The 17,029-nt window shown below is 48.2% G+C and overlaps 3 protein-coding genes across 5 annotated transcripts in view; 1 reads left to right on the top strand and 2 right to left on the bottom strand.

The window, feature by feature from the left end:
* Window positions 1–2,593: 2,593 nt before the first annotated feature.
* TAS1R3 (taste 1 receptor member 3) overlaps window positions 2,594–17,029 on the bottom strand; it is a 25,415-nt gene continuing 10,979 nt past the window's right edge. Inside the window, exons 3-8 of one of the 3 annotated variants that reach the window (XM_030508270.1) lie at window positions 8,159–8,187; window positions 7,551–7,851; window positions 6,067–6,846; window positions 5,439–5,642; window positions 5,016–5,136; window positions 2,594–4,490 (exon numbers count right to left, since the gene is read on the bottom strand). In XM_030508270.1, coding sequence (XP_030364130.1) covers window positions 3,556–4,490; window positions 5,016–5,136; window positions 5,439–5,642; window positions 6,067–6,846; window positions 7,551–7,851; window positions 8,159–8,160 — 2,343 coding nt within the window. In that variant the 5' untranslated portion in view covers window positions 8,161–8,187 and the 3' untranslated portion in view covers window positions 2,594–3,555. Of the gene's footprint in view, window positions 4,491–5,015; window positions 5,137–5,438; window positions 5,643–6,066; window positions 6,847–7,550; window positions 7,852–8,158; window positions 8,219–8,849; window positions 9,204–17,029 lie in introns of those variants that run through there. The other 2 variants (XM_030508268.1, XM_030508269.1) reach the window with 2 other exon arrangements.
* On the bottom strand, window positions 11,311–13,576 carry CPTP (ceramide-1-phosphate transfer protein). The gene is made up of 2 exons (XM_030508286.1): window positions 13,334–13,576; window positions 11,311–13,249 (listed from the first exon to the last, which is right to left on the bottom strand). Exons 1-2 carry the CDS (start codon window positions 13,450–13,452, stop codon window positions 12,727–12,729), a joined length of 642 nt encoding a protein of 213 aa, XP_030364146.1. The 5' UTR covers window positions 13,453–13,576; the 3' UTR covers window positions 11,311–12,726.
* Window positions 13,473–17,029, top strand: part of INTS11 (integrator complex subunit 11) — a 12,313-nt gene continuing 8,756 nt past the window's right edge. Inside the window, exons 1-7 of the mRNA XM_030508278.1 lie at window positions 13,473–13,534; window positions 13,810–13,990; window positions 14,924–15,021; window positions 15,949–16,022; window positions 16,216–16,444; window positions 16,563–16,661; window positions 16,748–16,782. Coding sequence (XP_030364138.1) covers window positions 13,963–13,990; window positions 14,924–15,021; window positions 15,949–16,022; window positions 16,216–16,444; window positions 16,563–16,661; window positions 16,748–16,782 — 563 coding nt within the window. The 5' untranslated portion in view covers window positions 13,473–13,534; window positions 13,810–13,962. The remainder of the gene's footprint in view (window positions 13,535–13,809; window positions 13,991–14,923; window positions 15,022–15,948; window positions 16,023–16,215; window positions 16,445–16,562; window positions 16,662–16,747; window positions 16,783–17,029) is intronic.

Raw genomic sequence — 17,029 nt, 5'->3', positions numbered from 1 at the left:
GGAAGCACTTGTCCTTGGCTAGTTGCTTCATTTCAGTAACATGAATATATGTGTTAGAGTCCAACTGTGCTTTTAACAAGTTCATGAAGGGATAAGTATGATGGCATTGGTTAAAAAGTGTTGGATCAAGTTGTGTCCTTTGCTTTTGAACTGAAGGAGAGATGTTGTCATCATTCCTCTGTGATACAGCATGATTAAAGATAAATCTCTACTGTATTGCATCTGCACTGTTAGGAAAAGTAAAGGCTGAGTGGTGGCTGCCACTTTTCTTGACACAAAGAGGTGCTAAGTGACTGATACTCAACAAGGACCATTGGCTGATACTTGGTAGCAGTGTACCTAATGAGCCACCTCATATTGCACTAGTACATGTGGCAACCTTTGTGGTATATAAGTGGACATTGACACAATGTTGATTATTACTGTGATGCTGTGTAATCCAACATACTGTCTCCTCTTTCCTTGCTTGGTCTCTGCCACAGGTATCTGCTGTGGGCTGGTTGGTTTCTCTCCAGCCTTTTGGAAGAGCTGGGGGGGGCTCTGTTGGGCAGGGGTTAATGATCCTGCAGTCATGAAGGTGAGCAGAGCAGGCCCAGTCCATCAGCTCTATCACCTGTGTGCACAGCTGCATCACATAGGCTCTGATAGTCCTGATAAAACACTGTAAGAGCTAGAAAGTCTGGACAAGTAAAGCAAAGCAACAGCAGCTCTGTACAGCAGTGTTGTGAGGCTGACAAGTGCTTCGTGATCCATAAACATGCTCTTGGTGAAGCATGAAGAACCTATAAGTAGCAGATGTAGCTTCAGACTCACTGGTGTTAAGTTAAATGAGATTTTGCTATAGGCAGCAATAGTTGAGTTGGAGCCTTTTCCCTTAGTGATTCTAGAAGTAGCACTTTCCTAAGTAGCTGCTAATGAGCTGGGGGTGTGAGCTGCTGTCTTAAATGGGGCAACCACTGTCAGCTGGTAGCCACATGTGGGCCACCAGTGGTCCTGTTGGTCCCCAAAGTGTTAATGTGGTTGGGCTGTTTCAGTCCTCTCTCCTCCATGTGACATGGTGGTTACTGGGGATGGAGGTATGAGCTGAGCCTGAAGGGACTTGGAGGGGGTCCCTAGAGGGACTGTGGGTCTGCCCAGCTGCCACAGCTCAGCCAGACACCATCAGAAACCTCTGTACTGCAGAAAGAACCTGCTGTAGCTTATAGTTGTGAATCTCTTCCCTTGCTTTAGCAGCCTTTAGGCCCTGATTGTGACACGCTGAAGAAAGGAGAGGTGCCCAGTGTTGGGTGGAAGGGCCAGTTCCATTGCTGGGAAATGTAAAGATAGTCAGAGACAACAGCAGTGGAATAAGGGGTGGTTTCTTCTGCCTCTTTGTGCAGGTTTGATTTTAGTAATTCATCTCTGCAGAAATCCCTGTCCAGAGGATGTGTCTGTAGCTGGCAGGCAGTGAGGGGGGTCTCTCTGGTCTAAACAGGTAGACTGACAATTAGAGATGATTTTTACACACACAGAAATAGGCTGGATGTACAAGATTCCCTAATGGCAAAGAGCCTGCAGCAGAGGGTTAGATCCATCCCCTTCATTGAACTCAGCCTTTCATTTGTCCACTAACTTATGTGTAAACCTTCATATTCAGAGCATAAACTAGATATTAACTGCTAGCTATAGCTAGCAAGCACCTTCTGTAAGGGAGCTATCTATGTTTTTCTTGTATGAGTAGTTCTCTGTCGTGCCTTTGGAAACTATTAACTATTCTTGTAAATCAGATGTTTAATGGGGCAAACCCAACTGCTGGTGCAGTCAGGGACCATGTTACGTGTATGAAAACAGGTTAGAAACACTTCCTTGAGGAATAAGTGATTTATTTGGCAGACTGTCCCCCTGGATCAGAAATGCTTCTCTGTGCTGATCTTTGCATGGTTTTAGAGGTGGGAGGAACTTCTTGCTCTGCGTTTGGATAGTGTGATTTGCACACTTCCTTTCCGTGTGTCTCGTCCTCATTTCCATGTTCTTTGCAAACACATGTTAATGAAACACAAATGAGTGAAGTGGAATTTGAATGGGTGATATACTCTTTATATCGTGCATACAGCTGCCTTTACATATCAGAGTGGTTTCTGTGAATTTTGTGACAAAGCAGTCAAGAAAATACAAAAAGAAATCTTTTCCATGGAAAACGTAACAGAAACTTAAACACTGAATTTGGAAAGTTCAGCTTTTTGTCTCATGACAAAGAAATCAAACTGAATTTCATATTGTAAAGGACAGGTGAAATGATGATGATTATTTCCCTTATAATATCTAAACTTTTACAATACAATTTCTCTGACAAAAACCTCAGTTTTACTGAGATTCTGACCTGAATAACTGTAATTGTTCCAACTTGGAATGAAATCTCTTGAGAAATACAGGTTCTTTCTTGTGTTTTGTTTCAATGGTGATATGTAAGGACCAGTTCTCAGTGAATCTGCTGCAGTGGGGTGTACTGATGATACCATGAACTACATGAGCAGTGGTTATCATCAGAAGCTTTGCTTGGCCTTTCCAGCTTTTATTTAAGGGTAAACCCAGGGAGACTCCTTGATCTGAACACAGTTGTTTCCTTGTACCTCAGTTTGTGTGTGACACACCAATTTCTTTGTGTACTCTTCTCCTATGTTCTTCCTGTGTACCTTTCCAGGTATCCTCTAAACCTCAATCAAAATGAGCAGAACTTACTCAGTACCAACCTGATAACTTGTAACCCCTCTGTATAAATAGAGAGGGCAGCCCAGAGGATCAGTGTGTTCTGTCACAGCATCGTATTTACAGGGACAGTGGGGAAGGTTGTATCAAGGATCCTGGTGGTCATTAGAACCAGTTTCACAGCCCAGGTGGTGAAAAGTTTGCATTGAGTGTAGCTGGTGAAAAAGGGACCCAGAGCTGTAGGATGTCATTGACTCCACTTTTAATAAAGCAAGTGCACAGACACACGTAGATGTGTACAGACTGCAGTGATAGTGCGGGACCTTTTGGTTCTGTCTGTTACCTCCCCTCATCTACCTCCTGTACCTAACAGGAGCAGACCTGCACAGGAGCTGTTTTCTGCTGTTGTTTGCTAGGAGAGGGTCTTTATAGAGGATCCTGCGTAGATAGGTACTCTTAAAGCCTCGTGATTAATGATACTCTATTTGTGGTCTATAATCTCACACCTTTTCAGACAATTCTCTTTTAGTTTTCTAGTTACTGTGTGGTTGAATATCTTTGAAAGTTCTTTCAAGGCCTGGGAAAGGATGCATGGATATATCTGGAGCAGTTACCTAGCCTTGTGGGTGGTGAAACAGGCAGTTAGCTACAGAGGATGGATGCTGCCCTGCTTGGGGTGTTTTGCTTTAGCTCATTGATTAGAACCCTGTGCTTTGCAGCTTATAAGTTCTGCTCTTAGCGTCCAGCCTACTGGATGAGGCTGTATTTTGTGTGGCGATTGTGTCTGGGACCATAGGGTCATCATAAACAGCATTATCTCATTCAAATACAGGCAGCTTCTATCGAGGAGGAGGTGATGGTGGGTCTGGTTTATTGTCTCTTTACTGAGGAGTCCTCTGGCTCCTCTTCGATGGAATTCTGGAAATAATCCACTGTGTTGAGATGAGGCTTAAGCAAGATGATGTAGCATTTTGGGGCGTAGTAGGTCACCAGGATATCCAGACTGGTTATCAGAATGGTACTAATCTGAACCACAGATCTGAGCACTGTCTTGAGTGTGACAAATATAGCAACGAAGAAGATAGAGATGATGAAATAGATGAGGAAGGCAAATGTGATCCCTCTGGCAAAATTGTACTTGTTCCCAGAGGCTTGGACCATGAACGTGCACAGGAAGCAGACAGAGCCTAAGCAGCCGTTGTAGCCGTGCATCAGAGCAAAGGCAAACCAGGACTCTGTGTTACACATGAGCATAACTTCGGTGGGCAGCGACTTGTAGTCAACCACCAGGTAGTCAGGGCCCAAGTGAAAGTAGCCAAAGCAGAACAAGCACTCGGGGAGCAGGCACAGGGCAACAAGGAGCCAGGCCCTCCTCTCGGTCATCCAGTGCAGGAAGGCGGGGGCACAGTGAGGGAACTCTGTCACAAGGGCGATCTCAAGGGACTTGATGAAGAAGGTGGAGAAACAACCGCTGAGGCACAGGGTGAAGGTTATGGGCTGGATCATACAGATGTTGCTGCTGGGCTTCCCTATGTAGAGACAGCAGCTGAGACACAGCAGCAGGAGTGTGAACAAGGCAAAGAGGCTCAGTTTGCCTCCAGAGGCCTGCACAAGGGGAGTCTCAAGGTTCTTTAGGAAGAGCACTGCTGCCAGACAAGTCAGAGTCACGGTGATGCACATCAGCGTCAGCAAGGCAATGGTGAGGGGCGCATTCCAGAACAGGTACTTCTCGCTGCGGTCGTAGCATCGCGTGCTGCGGGCAGGGGACCACTGGTGCTGGAGGCAGGCAGTGCACGTGGAGCTGTCTGCAAAGCAGCAGTGAGAACCTGGTGACCACCTCGCTGCAGGGAGTGCTGCAGCCTTTGAGGATGGAGCAGGCAGGAATTGGGTGCTGCTTTGCCTACTTCCCCCCTTCCTAAGTATATAGGATCTCCAAAGCTTGTGATGGTTTAATCTCTTTTCCCCCCTCTGCTTCTCCACCCTCCCCCTGAAAGGACCCACATATTTCTTGGCTCTTTTTTCCTTCCCCGGGAAGGATCATCAGCTTCCAAAAGATCCCAGAATTTCATCATAGGCCTCAATTCTACCTATGACCCCAGAATTTCATCATATACCCTTGTCCTACCTCTTGAGATAAAACATAGTATTGTCCTTATACATTCTCTTTGGGATCAATAAAGGAAGGTGCCCCTCTGAAGACCTGTAGAGCAAGACTGAACAAGATAGGCAAATGTTCTGTTCTGTCCTTGCCAGTTCTGTGAACCTGTGTGATCTCCAGCAGTACACAGACATAATACACAGTTAAATCCATTGAGTTTCTCAGACCTCACCTTTAGCGCTCCAGAAGCTGTTCTCTGGACAATCTGCACAGTCATAGCAGCAGAAGTGGAATCCTTTTATTTGTCTGATCTGTCCTGGTTTACACTGTGTGAAGCACTCTGATGCAGGCTCCTAGACAAGAGGAAGAATGAACGTCAGCCAGATGCTTTCAGAAGCACCATATCACCAAACGATAGAGGCTGACTGTGCTGGGATCAAACCTTGGCTGAAATTTAAACAGGTCTGGGAGTGCCTTTTCATAGTTCAGCACAGTGGAGATGGATTACATGTTTGCAGAGGAGCAAGAGCTGGGTCCCACACAAACCTTGTGGGAGCAGCGTGCAGGCAAAGAGCTCCTTGTGAACAGTCCTATGGAAGTGGCAAAAGAATTTACTTCACTTTGTGATTGTTTATGCTTTTACCCACTGCTTTACCTTTTGATTCTTAGTGTGAAACTGAATCTGGGACTCATTGATGTACAAGGACTCTTCATAGTCGCCCACAGGCAGATACTGAAGGGTGTCATTTTTCCAGGACCAGAATATAAGCTTGTAGCCAGTGTTTGTGCCATGGGATTGATCAAACCTGATCTCATGGCCATTCACCTTGAAGGGGAAGGTATTCATGAACTGCAGCAGCTGAGGAGAAAGTGAAAATGGACAGTAAATACTCATACAGTTGATGTTCACAGTGCAGTAAGCTAGCGTTTGGTTGAAATCAGTTGGCCCTTACATGGGCCGTGATTGCTGTTGTGGGCCTTCTGGCTGTATTATCAACCGTTCGATTAGTGGGAGCCAGAGCATAGCTTAGAGAGGGGGGAAAATTCTTCCCTGTGAGGGTGCTGAGGCGCTGGCACAGGGTGCCCAGAGAAGCTGTGGCTGCCCCATCCCTGGCAGTGTTCAAGGTCAGGTTGGACACAGGGGCTTGGAGCAACCTGCTCTAGTGGAAGGTGTCCCTGCCCGTGGCAGGGGGTTGGAGCTGGATGAGCTTTAAGCTCCCCCCCTTCCCTGTCTGCCTGTGTGCAGACTGGGTGAAAAACTGCAGTTTGTCTCCTTTCCTCACCTGCCAAGACCTGACGGGTGCTCTGGGACACGCGCGCTGGGTGCACCCCAGGGCTCGGTGCAGTGCGTGGGCCACGCTGTAGACAGCGACGTACACGGGCTCTACTTGTGCTCGGCTCAGTGTGGACGACACGTCCTGCAGTGAGATGTGGTCGCACTGCCTGCAGTGCGTGTCCGGCGTGTCCGGGCTCAGGACGTGGTTGAGTTCTCTTGACTCCTGGCAAAACTTCTCCTGCTGAACAGAGGTAAAGAGGTCAGCAACGTATTCCTGGAAGCCAGGGAGGGGGCTTGTTTTCATAATAAAGCCTAAGACTGTCCCAATGCTCTGAATATTTGGGATGGAGGTGGCTATGTCAGACAATATCCAGGTTTCAGTGCCAATCCAGACTTTCTTGCCCAGTCTCAACCTGATGCTGTGTTCCAGCAAGGCGTGAGCTGACGCACTATGGGCAAAAAGGACAATGGTGTTGACTTTGGTCTTGTTAATTAAACTAATGATGTATTCCAGGTAGTTTTGGGCATCGGGGTCTGCAAAGCGTGTAGGAATTATCCCCTCAAATGCAACGCAGATGCTGTTATTTTCAGCTATGCTTAAAAATTGCTCCTGGGCTCCTCGGCCATATTCATCATCACTTCCAATGGTGGCAATCCAGTTCCATCCAAACTTGTTCAGTAGCAGGACTACAGCTTCCACCAAGTTCTTATCACTGGGAACAGTACGGTAGAAGGATGGGTACTGCTCCGTGTTGCTGAGCTTCTCAGTGGTGGCTCCATAGCTGACCTGTGAGTTAGAAAACAAGGCAAAGAGTAATGCCGAGGGAAGTGTTCACAGCCCAGATCACTCTCCACCTTCTTTGCTTAGTCTTGGTGCACTAGATTCTAAACAGTGATGGGTCAGGAGAGTAGAAAGGAAGAACTCATCTAAAGGGATAGGTCCACCATGGCTGCATTTACCAAGAGAACCATAAACTGGCCCATCACTTGTCTCCGGTAGTGCTGTCCCACATGGCCGTCTCCTTCCACTGCCATTTGTGTCCATCATCACAGCACCAGCCCTTATCATTAATGACAACAGTAATTGGCTGCTTTGTACAAAGGGTGATGCAGCCGAGGTTCAGGAATATCTCAGCTCAGGGCTGCATTTACCTGACCATTCTAGCTGGCTCTGTTGTGCGAACTGAGAACTTGCAGTCACAGAGGTGTTTTCATGGGATCCTCCTGGTTTACACTGGGGGCTCCGTTATTCCCATTTTACATGGATCACGGAGCAGACCAAGTTATCCCTCTTCTCTCTGGGAAGTTAGACACTGGAGTGTGTCCAGGAGGGAAGTTTAATGACCTCCCCAGACAATCTGTAGCAGAGGAAAGACTGGAATCTGCTTTACCAGTCCTAGTTCAGAGACCTATAGCATCAACAGCGTTGTTGATCCAAACCCTTCCCTTACCTAAAAGGGGAATTCCTGCTTCTCCAGGGAGTCTCTTTACCTGTGGGATCCAGAAGAAGCTGAACAGCTTGGCTGTTAGTATGGAGAGATCTGACTTGTACGGCCCGATGACAGCGGTCACTCGAGGCTGGTAGTCGCTGTAGTTGCAGAGGACCCCGATGCCCGTGGTGCTGTTCTGGGTCAGGAATAGCAGGCTGGGCTTCAGGGCCACGGCTGGCTCAAAGCACGTGTCGTACATGTCATAGCCCAGCTTTACTCCCGGGAGAAGGGAGGTGGAGTTGTTGATCTGATCGATAGCAAACTTCATCCCAAGAGCCCATATGAGCCCATCTACATGTAACCTGCAGTGAGAGGAGACAGGAATGATGTAGTCTGTCAAGGCAGTTACAGTGGTGATCGGCTTATTCCACGTTCTCTGGCACTTGAGCATCCTGTCTGTTGCTAAGGCAGATGTACATGGCACTGTCAGAGCATCCCTGTACCCAGAGCCTTTTTAAGTCTTGTGAGTAGAGAGGCTCTGAGCACCTTCCAAAGACACCTGTGCTTCATAGGAGAAGAAACAGAGGTGCAGAGAGACCTATAGTATGTTTACTGCTGCTCTTAGTTTTGTTTACTGCCATGAAGCCAGTGGTTCCCACCGTGGTGTGCATGCTAATTCAGGAGAGGTGTCCTTCTTCCTGTCCTTATTCCACTGTATAGCTCAGTGCACTGGGCATATTCCCTGCCTCGTGGCCTGCAGAGATGGAAAGATTCTTGGCCCATGTTTTTCAGTGCTTTGTTGCTGCCAAAGAAGCAGGTAGGACACTAGCATGTCTTTTCATTCTCCTCACGAAGAGCTGGAAGTAGCTTGTAATGTGATGGTGTGAACCACCTTGGTGTAACTGAGTAGGAAACACTGATCACGTACTGGCAAGCCTGCAAGCCAGGTGGTATTGTGACCTTGTGCACAATATTGAGTGTCCTTTTGCCTCATAAAAGGCAATAAATAGCACAATCTCACCATGTCATCTGCCTGCAGAGTACAGTGCATGCTTCTCGTTCCATCTGGAAGCAAAAGCAACCGTGTTAGATTCCCAGCACTAAGGAAGCCAGTGCACTAAAAGCTTTCCTCAAATTGGTGTTGGTTGTAAGTTTGACTGCACAGTAGCATCAAACACAAAACCAGATTCCAGTTCAAGAAATGGCACAGCTCCAGCACCTCAGAGCTGATCTCTGTTCCCATCTCACCTTTAGTGATCAGCTGTGGGACCATCAGTCACTATCAGAATTACTTTCCTTTCTCTTCCCAGCCCAGGTGACCAAACTGAACATGTACTAACGAAGCTGATGTTCCTCTTACCTTTCACACACAACTAAGGTGGGCTCCGATCGTGCTGTCAGGTTTAGGATGTCCCTTCCCAAAGGGAACAAGCCTCCTAGGATATAATCACCAGGCCTTCTAAACTGAGCCGAGAGGCATGTGGGTTCGAGGGCTGCTGCACAGCCAAAGCTCCAGCACAGCAGCAGGTCAAGGACCATTATTTGTCTGGTTTGGGGAAAACCCATCACAGAAATGTGGGGCAGGGGATCCAGTCTCATCAGCTCCGGTTCGGTCTCTTTAAATAGAACTTGGAGAGATGAAAATGTCAGGGAAAGAATTTGTTTAGCAAAATGCATTAAGTGTGTCACTCCATGCTTAGTGGGCAATAGTCAAATATGCAGCAATACCCTGTGAGTGTACTTGGTTGCAAATCACTGGTTTCCTTTACTCAGTGAGTAGCCTTTACTCGAGCAGTGACTTGTTGAATTCACTGTTGCAGCTCTAGATGTTGGACTGTGGTAGAGTAGGTGGTAATCCCTAATCAGGACACACATCTTTTGCATTAACTGCCCCCTGTCCCAGCCAAACAAGAAACATCATCTTTAATGGAACGTGGTTGTAGAAACTGTCCCTGTTGATGGTTTTCTCAAACAACTGGGTTTGTGACTTGTGTAACACTGGGAGCAGATCTTAATCCATTCAGGTTGCTTGTCTAAAAGCATTGCCAAGGAGAATGAGCTTTGGCAGGAGCAGAATCCAAGTGTGCTTTGTGGAGAATGGGGCCTGTTACCATCATACAACCATTACACGTGGGGAGGATGAGCAGGAAAACATTCACTTGCTCACCAGCATCGCTTCCTGCTGTTACCTGAAGCTCTCTCTGATCCAAGCCTTCACTTGTGTGCTCCCTACTTACAAGCAGCCTGCACTGAAAGGGTGTCACATAGTCTATTTCTAAATGCACTTCAGAAAATGTTACGTTGCCGGAACTAAAGGGTGGTGGTAAGAGACTTACCCAGCAGTCATTTTTATTATTGCTTTGTTTAAATTCAAGGTCACCTCCTCACGGGGACCACCAGCCCTTCCTCAGAGCACTGCAAGGACTCATCTGGAGCAGGCCGGCCCTGGGCTGCACGGTAGGTGAGCATCAACCATCCTGCTGTTTGTAGGAACTTGGTGTTGCCTCATCTGAAGTTTTCTCACACTGAGCTATGATGGTAACTTCAGTTTAAACCCTTTGGTTTGGGTACAGATTCCACAGTGTGTAATTTAGGTTGCGTCATGGTTTGCGTTTTATCAGGTTTGAGTTTCAGAAAACAGTGGCTCTGAATTGGGAAGTTGAATTCACTGCATTTTATTGGCTTGTTTTATATTTACACTGTAGGATAAAAACTGCTTCTACTGGCAAAGTGATGTACCTCTTCTGCCACAAGGGTAGAATGTGTATGAAGAGTATTTGAGTACTTCAGGCAACAACAGTTGTAGGTTTCTATATATGTTATATAGATATGTTTATAGTGACATCCTTTCAGGGTTATCTTCCCCTTAATGGAATATTTAAGTATTAACTTTAACTGTATAACTTGTAAAAGGTTCTAAATACAAATTCAGCTGTGTAGAGAAAAGGAAGTGTAGAAGTCACACACAGGGAATTACTTGCTGCCATCCGTACTTCCATGTGAAATCAAGTGGCACAGGAGAGAGTTTATGTGATGACTTTTGTGCAGAATATTCCACCTCCCTCTAGTGAATCTGTCCCTTGTTGCAGCTCTCAAGTAACACCAGTCACTGCCGGGAAAGGTTTTACTCTTCTGGATTTGGTCCCATTAATGAAAGCTCCAGACTCTGAATTGCCCAAAGCCCAGTGCAGGACCTTTAGTTTTACTCAGTGGTAACTAACTGGGGCTGTTAAAAGGGTTTCTGTTGTTTGGAGACAGAGCAGGACACCGGGGAAATAAAATGAGTACTAGGCAATACCTGGTTTAAACGAGAGCCTGCAGCTGATGGAAAGCTGTGCTTTACTTTGCGCAGAATGACTGGTTATAAACTTACAACGAGGTTTTTTCCCTAATGAGAAAGTTTGATTCTTTAATGGCAAAAATCAAATTCATCTTGAACATGAATGTTTATCTCATAAGAGGAATAGTTGGGAGAAAAAGTAGTTTTCCCATGTGGCCATAACTGCCATTTCTGCATTAAACCTAAAGAGAGCAAAACCATTCTTACAGACATTATTCGACATAACTTAAGGCTTTTAATACATGACACAGATGAAATACCAGCTGTATCTGTATCAGACAGCAAGGGAGGCCCAGCATTTTGTAGTTTGTAACAAAGAACTGCTCCGTTTTAATATATGGATTTATCCTCTGGAGCTATTTAATCACTTTAAGGCAGTCTCAGCAGAAAGGGAGTGATGTTTGTGTGTTCACAGCACAGCAACTAAAACTCCACTTAGGCTGTTCAGGGAAATGCTATTTCCTATCTTCAGGCAAAAGACAGTGTTGGCAGATGTGAGCTGTCAGAACAGGAGCTCAGCACACAGCATCTAACTTCATCTGGGTTATTCCTGATGGCTGGTTTCACATCTGGCCACGAAATGAACAGACTTTGCTAGTGAAAGACAAGGCATGAATAGGTAACACCAAGTCATGCTCCTTCCAACACCACAACCCCAGCTCCTAGGAAGGATACTCTGCAGAAGCACGTTATAATTCACATAATTTAATGTCCAGTTAGATTAATCTCCATGAGGTAACAGTGATTTCCTGAATCCTGTAGTGTTCCATCAGGCCAAAATGCCTCTACTGAGATACAATCAAATCATGTGATCTTCTCCCTCCTCCCCCAAATAATCATGACATCCTGAACTAACAGTGTAGTGCATTTCCAGCTTTCAGAAAGCTCAAGTAAACTCCATTTTACACACTTAGGGCGTGTGTGTCTGTGAACACACACGCACTGGCTATTACATACAGTGATTTGCAATAGAAGCCCCGCAGAGCAGTGACTCACAGTACAAGTTTGGATTTCTCCCCAGACAGGCAGAGAAGTCATTTTTGTGAGCGTTTGACACATTCATTAAACAAAATTAATGAGAGCACAATTCAGGAGCATGGCTGGCTGGACAGGATTGTGCAGTACGTAGTAAAAGCTGTTCTATATCCCAAGGTGCACAAAGCAGAGATGAATGAGCAGGGGAAGCTACACAGAAGGTCCTGCTTAATGCATCCATGCACAAAGGAGGAACAGTCTCTCACAGTAATGACACACAGCACCGTTTCCTCCTTCAGTTCTAGGGAACACAGGATTAGCAGCAGTAACCAAATGAGTCTGTGACCACATGGAAAAGCGCTTCCTTTCAGCCACACATTGCTCAGGGTTCTATTTTCAAGGTTAAAGCAAAACAGGGGGCAAAACCCCCCAGATCTGTTCAAGGAACAGCTTGTAAACAGAACTGGCAGCGTGTGCTGAGATGTAATGTGTGTGTTCAGACACCACACCTGACACTTGTGCCGCCACACAAGGGCCCAACTATTGGTGTGAATGCACAGAAGCTGCTGCAGTTGCAGTTTGGCTTAAAGAAGAATCAAACCCAGCCTCGCTGGAGACTTGAACTGAGGGGGGTTGGAACCAGATGATCTTTAAGGTCTGTTCCACGCCAAACTATCCTGTAAGTCTATGATCCCATAAGCACACTGTGTTTCTCTTAGTGTAGAGCCAACACAGATACACATAAAAAAAAGTAGGTGCATATTTTTCTCTTATAAAGTGAGGCATCCTGAATAGCTTTGCCAGCTCCATACTGGAAAAGGAAAGGGAATGTGACCACGCACAGAGAACCAGACCCTGTGTGCCTGTGAAAACACCCTGTTCGCCCTCCTCCTGTCGGGACGTGGCTCCCGAGCATCCCTCCCTAGGGAAGATCGAGCAGCTTGTGGTGCGCGAAGAGCTCCTGGGTGATGCTGTAGACGTTGCAGATGTAGGGCAATGCCTCCCCCAGCATCGCCACGGCGTCCTCGGCCGTGCCCACGTTCATGATCTCCAGGAAGGCGTTCCGCGGCGGCAGCGCGCAGAAGGCCACGGTGGCGGCCTTGCGGATGACCCAGGGGTGGTAAGCGGCCAGCGAAGCGTTGTACGAGTCCGTGCAGATCACGGATGTCCTCGAGTCCTCCCGGCCCGTCCTCAGCCCCTCCAGGAAGAGCTGCAGCCAGCGCAGGGCGCGGTGGAGCCGCAGCACCGTGCGGCACCCGGAGTCGGGCCGGCCCGAGCGCTTGTGCAGGTCCACCAGCCCGCTGGCCAGCTCGTACTCCACCATGGACTGCAGCGACACGTACCGCTCCCGCTGCTCGCCGCCGCAGTACCCCTCCATGATCTGCACCTTGGCCACCGCGTCCTTGGAGACGAAGGAGAAGATGGCGCCCAGGCTATGCAGGAACCTGCAGGGGGGGGACACACACGGGGACCCGCGTTACCGGACAAGCCGGGGCCGGACCCGCCGCCGCCGCCGCCCGGGCACTCACCGGATGAGCCCCCGCCAGCCGCGCAGGTAGGGCCCGAGCAGCACCTCCCGCCGCTCCGTCACGCACCCCTGGAAGGCGGCCAGCACCTCCCGCAGGCTGAACGCGGCCGGCGCCGCCATGGCCGCCCCTCCGCGGGGCGGAGCCCGCGCCGCGCCTGCGCTGCGGGGAGCGGGCCCGGCGCCGCCGTGAGGGCCCGAAGGGGTGAGGGCCGGGCCGGGCCGAGCGCTCCGGTGCGGGGCCGCGCCGGTGCTGCTGACACGGGGCAGGGGGTGGCACCGCGGCGGGGTCCGCCCTGACGGGGCAGCGTCGCCTCAGCGGGCGCGGAGCGGGCGGATACGCGGTGCAGCGCCGGGCGGAGCGGGGTCCGCCCTCCCCAGCGCCTCAGGGGCTTCGCGGCGGGAGGGTGGCGGTGGAGCCAAGCGGGAGGGATGTCCAGGGGCTGGCAATGGTCTGAGTTGTGTTTTCTGACTCTCCAGGAAGGAGCTGGGCCCCTGCGGGAGTGTTCGGCCTGATGCTGAGGGATGATTGAGATGGCGGCTGAAGAAGCGCTGAAATCGTCTTTTCGTGGCCCCCGTTAAGCTGTTTCTGAAGTGATTTGCTGTGAAGTTGGAGGCTTAGAGTTTGTTAAAATGCCTGAGATAAAAGTGACTCCTCTGGGTAAGTCCAGTCTAAGATCATCCTGAAACGGGAATGCTGGAAAACCTTTGGAATTTAGAATCCAAAGTAATACATGTTCGGCTGCTGGAGCCCGATGTGCTGTTCCATGCCACAGGAACCAGTCATGGGGATACGCTGCTCTCTGTGTCTCAGTGGTGCAGTGGCCTCGCTTGATGTCAGTGTGTCGTTGTCCTCCTTTTGTCTTCCAAGCAAGTACGACTCAAACAGTCCAATAACCCTATTTTAGTCACAGGATTCATTAACACGCACTAGTAATTATATTTTGTATAATTGTATTTTTAATCATTTGGGAGGTGTATTATACAGAACAGGTAATTCATTCACTGAACAGTGCTAAAGATCCACAGGAAACAAATTTCTCTCTTTTTCACCTCCTTTTTTTCCTTTATGGGTTGCACAGAATGTGTTTGGTTGCATTTATGTACTGAGAGGGCAGAGGATGTGCTGAACAGAACTGCTATATCCTGACAGTTTCTGGCTTGGTATGGACTTAACTGGAGCTTAATGAAGGTCTCTGGTGCTTGCACTGAGAGGCAGAGTACTTGGGGAAGCGCAAAGCCCCGGGAACTTCAAGCTCTATGCTATAAATCCTTTCCAGATAAGAGATTATGTTGCTCTTAATTGAAATGGTGTAGCTGTGAGCTGTGGGCTGCATCTGAACTGCTCCGGGTTTGTATCCAGTGCTGCATTTACTGCAGTTTTGGAACTGGAAGGTCTCTTATAAGTTCAGGGAACGGGATACGTCAGTTCAAATTTGCTGCCCTCTGGCAGATCTGCTGCTTGGAAGAAGGGATGTGGCCTTTTCCTGCGTTGGGAAGGGGCTACAAGGTTTTCATGGACCTTTAAATGCTTCTTTCTTGAAGTGATTGTAAATACTCCCAGAGGTTTCTTACTTGTGTGTCTCTGGTCCAGGAGCTGGGCAGGATGTGGGCCGCAGCTGCATCCTGGTGTCTATTGCCGGGAAGAACGTGATGCTGGACTGTGGGATGCACATGGGCTACAACGATGATGTGAGTATGGAGAAGCCTGGATGCTGTGGAGAGCTGCTCTCAGGGCGCATGTGCCTGGCTGTTCCCAGCTCCTGGTTCATTGTTCCGCTGTTGTTCCCTTCTCTTTGAACACTGCCCGGCTCATCTTACATTAGACACAGGGGTGGCAGTAGCAAGGTGGGTGTTACCGGGTTGTTATCAGCCACTGCTGGAGCTGGATTGTGGCAGAGAATCAACTCTTGCCCCTTCAAAACCTTGCTTTCCTGAGCAGGAGGTACATCCTCTCATGTATTCCTGGGCTGTGAAGTGCCACCATCCAGCCATCCTTTCCCTGGGCTGTGGACCGTGGAAATACATGAAGCAAGCTGTGCATGCTCCATTCCAGGTGGTTTGGGTCTTTCTGTATTTCACATGGGCAGGTACCTTCTATGCTTTAAAGCATTAATGCTGCCACTAGTTAGACTGCTCTTAATGTGCTGCTTGGTTTTGGGCAGTGAATTACTTGTGGGATCTGCACCACCATCTCTGATGCTTTAGAGAGAGCAAGGAATGATGTTTGGTCACCTGCTATTAGAGGAGAGGAATGATGGCAAAAATACTGTGTAAGATAGATAGGAAGAGTTCAAGTGTGATACAGCAGCTGTGCCACTATAGAAAAGGTTTTGATGCTTCCTGCCTTGTTGTCACGGGTGAGCTAAAGCACTGCTCACCTGTGTTACTCTGAACATAAACCTGGCTGTGATTTATGTACAAGGTCAGTTTCTCTGTCTCTCCTCTGGCTGCCCCCCTCCTGTTCTTCATCTCTTTGACTTTTTCTGCACATAAATGCGACATCGAGCACGTTTCCAGTGTTTCAGGTCGTTCACACAGTTGTTTTGTTGGGTTAGTAACGTGGTAGTACCTGGCTTGGTTTTGTAATGGATAACCTGGTTTTTCATGTCTCTGCAGAGGCGCTTTCCTGACTTCTCCTACATCACTCAGAATGGGAGGCTGACTGACTTCCTAGACTGTGTCATCATCAGGTGAGACAGCTTCCTTCCTTCCTTCCTTCCTTGTCAGAGCTCAGATGGGAAATGGGAAAGCTTTGTCCCTAGCAACCCAAACATGTTGTACGTTGATCATTGACATTTGGCTATTTAAAAACCTGAAGATCCAAGAACCAGGCAGGCTGAATCCTGTGCAGCATCACCCTTATCCTTGTATGTCTTCTTGCAGCCACTTCCACCTGGACCATTGTGGAGCTTTACCCTATTTCAGTGAGATGGTGGGTTATGATGGGCCCATTTACATGACACATCCTACCAAGGCCATCTGCCCCATCCTCCTGGAGGACTACAGGAAAATAACTGTAGACAAGAAAGGGGAAACCAACTTCTTCACTTCCCAAATGATTAAAGACTGCATGAAAAAAGTGGTTGCTGTGCATCTGCACCAGACAGTGCAGGTGAGTGATCACCTCTGCACGCTCAGGGGTCGTACCAGCGGGGGGGTTGTTGAAGGCAGAGCAGGTTTGGGTTCCTCCAAGGTGTTTGCACTAACACAGTGCTTGCCTGTTGGTGCAGGTGGATGAGGAGCTGGAGATCAAGGCGTACTACGCAGGCCACGTGCTGGGAGCAGCCATGTTCCAGATCAAGGTTGGGTGCGAGTCAGTCGTGTACACAGTGAGTATGGACAGCCGAATACAGACACCTTCTGGTGGCATCTCTCATTCCTAGAGAGTATTAATGCATTTCTCCTCTTCCATTAGGGTGATTATAACATGACTCCAGACAGACATTTAGGGTAAGTCGCAAGCTGAGTTGTGGGTATTTCTGACAGGAGGATTTCAGCACAGCTTCTGTCAATACCAGGGGCTTTCAGCAGTGATTCTTTGTCAGGAGACGGGAACATTTAGTGATGTCTTTGCTGGGAAGGTAAATGCAGCTTTGAATTGTGAGAGTGAACAGATTTACATTGAGTCTTCCAGAAAGACCTTAACGTAAGCTGCTCTATACTCACATAAATCTGTTTTTAAGGCTGTGTGACAACA

The sequence above is a fragment of the Strigops habroptila genome, chromosome 16 (genome assembly GCF_004027225.2).
Source record: "Strigops habroptila isolate Jane chromosome 16, bStrHab1.2.pri, whole genome shotgun sequence".
NCBI classification, from domain to species: Eukaryota; Metazoa; Chordata; class Aves; order Psittaciformes; family Psittacidae; genus Strigops; species Strigops habroptila.
The sequence above is the reverse complement of the archived record's forward strand: the minus strand, read 5'-3'. Positions and strand labels throughout refer to the sequence as shown.

What these genes read in the sequence shown, in the direction of transcription:
- CPTP (XM_030508286.1), bottom strand. Translation starts at nt 13,452, where the DNA reads ATGGCGGCGCCGGCCGCGTTCAGCCTGCGGGAGGTGCTGGCCGCCTTC. An exon ending in GGCTGGCGGGGGCTCATCCG is followed by an intron (nt 13,250 to 13,333) that starts GTGAGTGCCCGG and finishes CCCCCCCTGCAG; the next exon opens with GTTCCTGCATAGCCTGGGCG.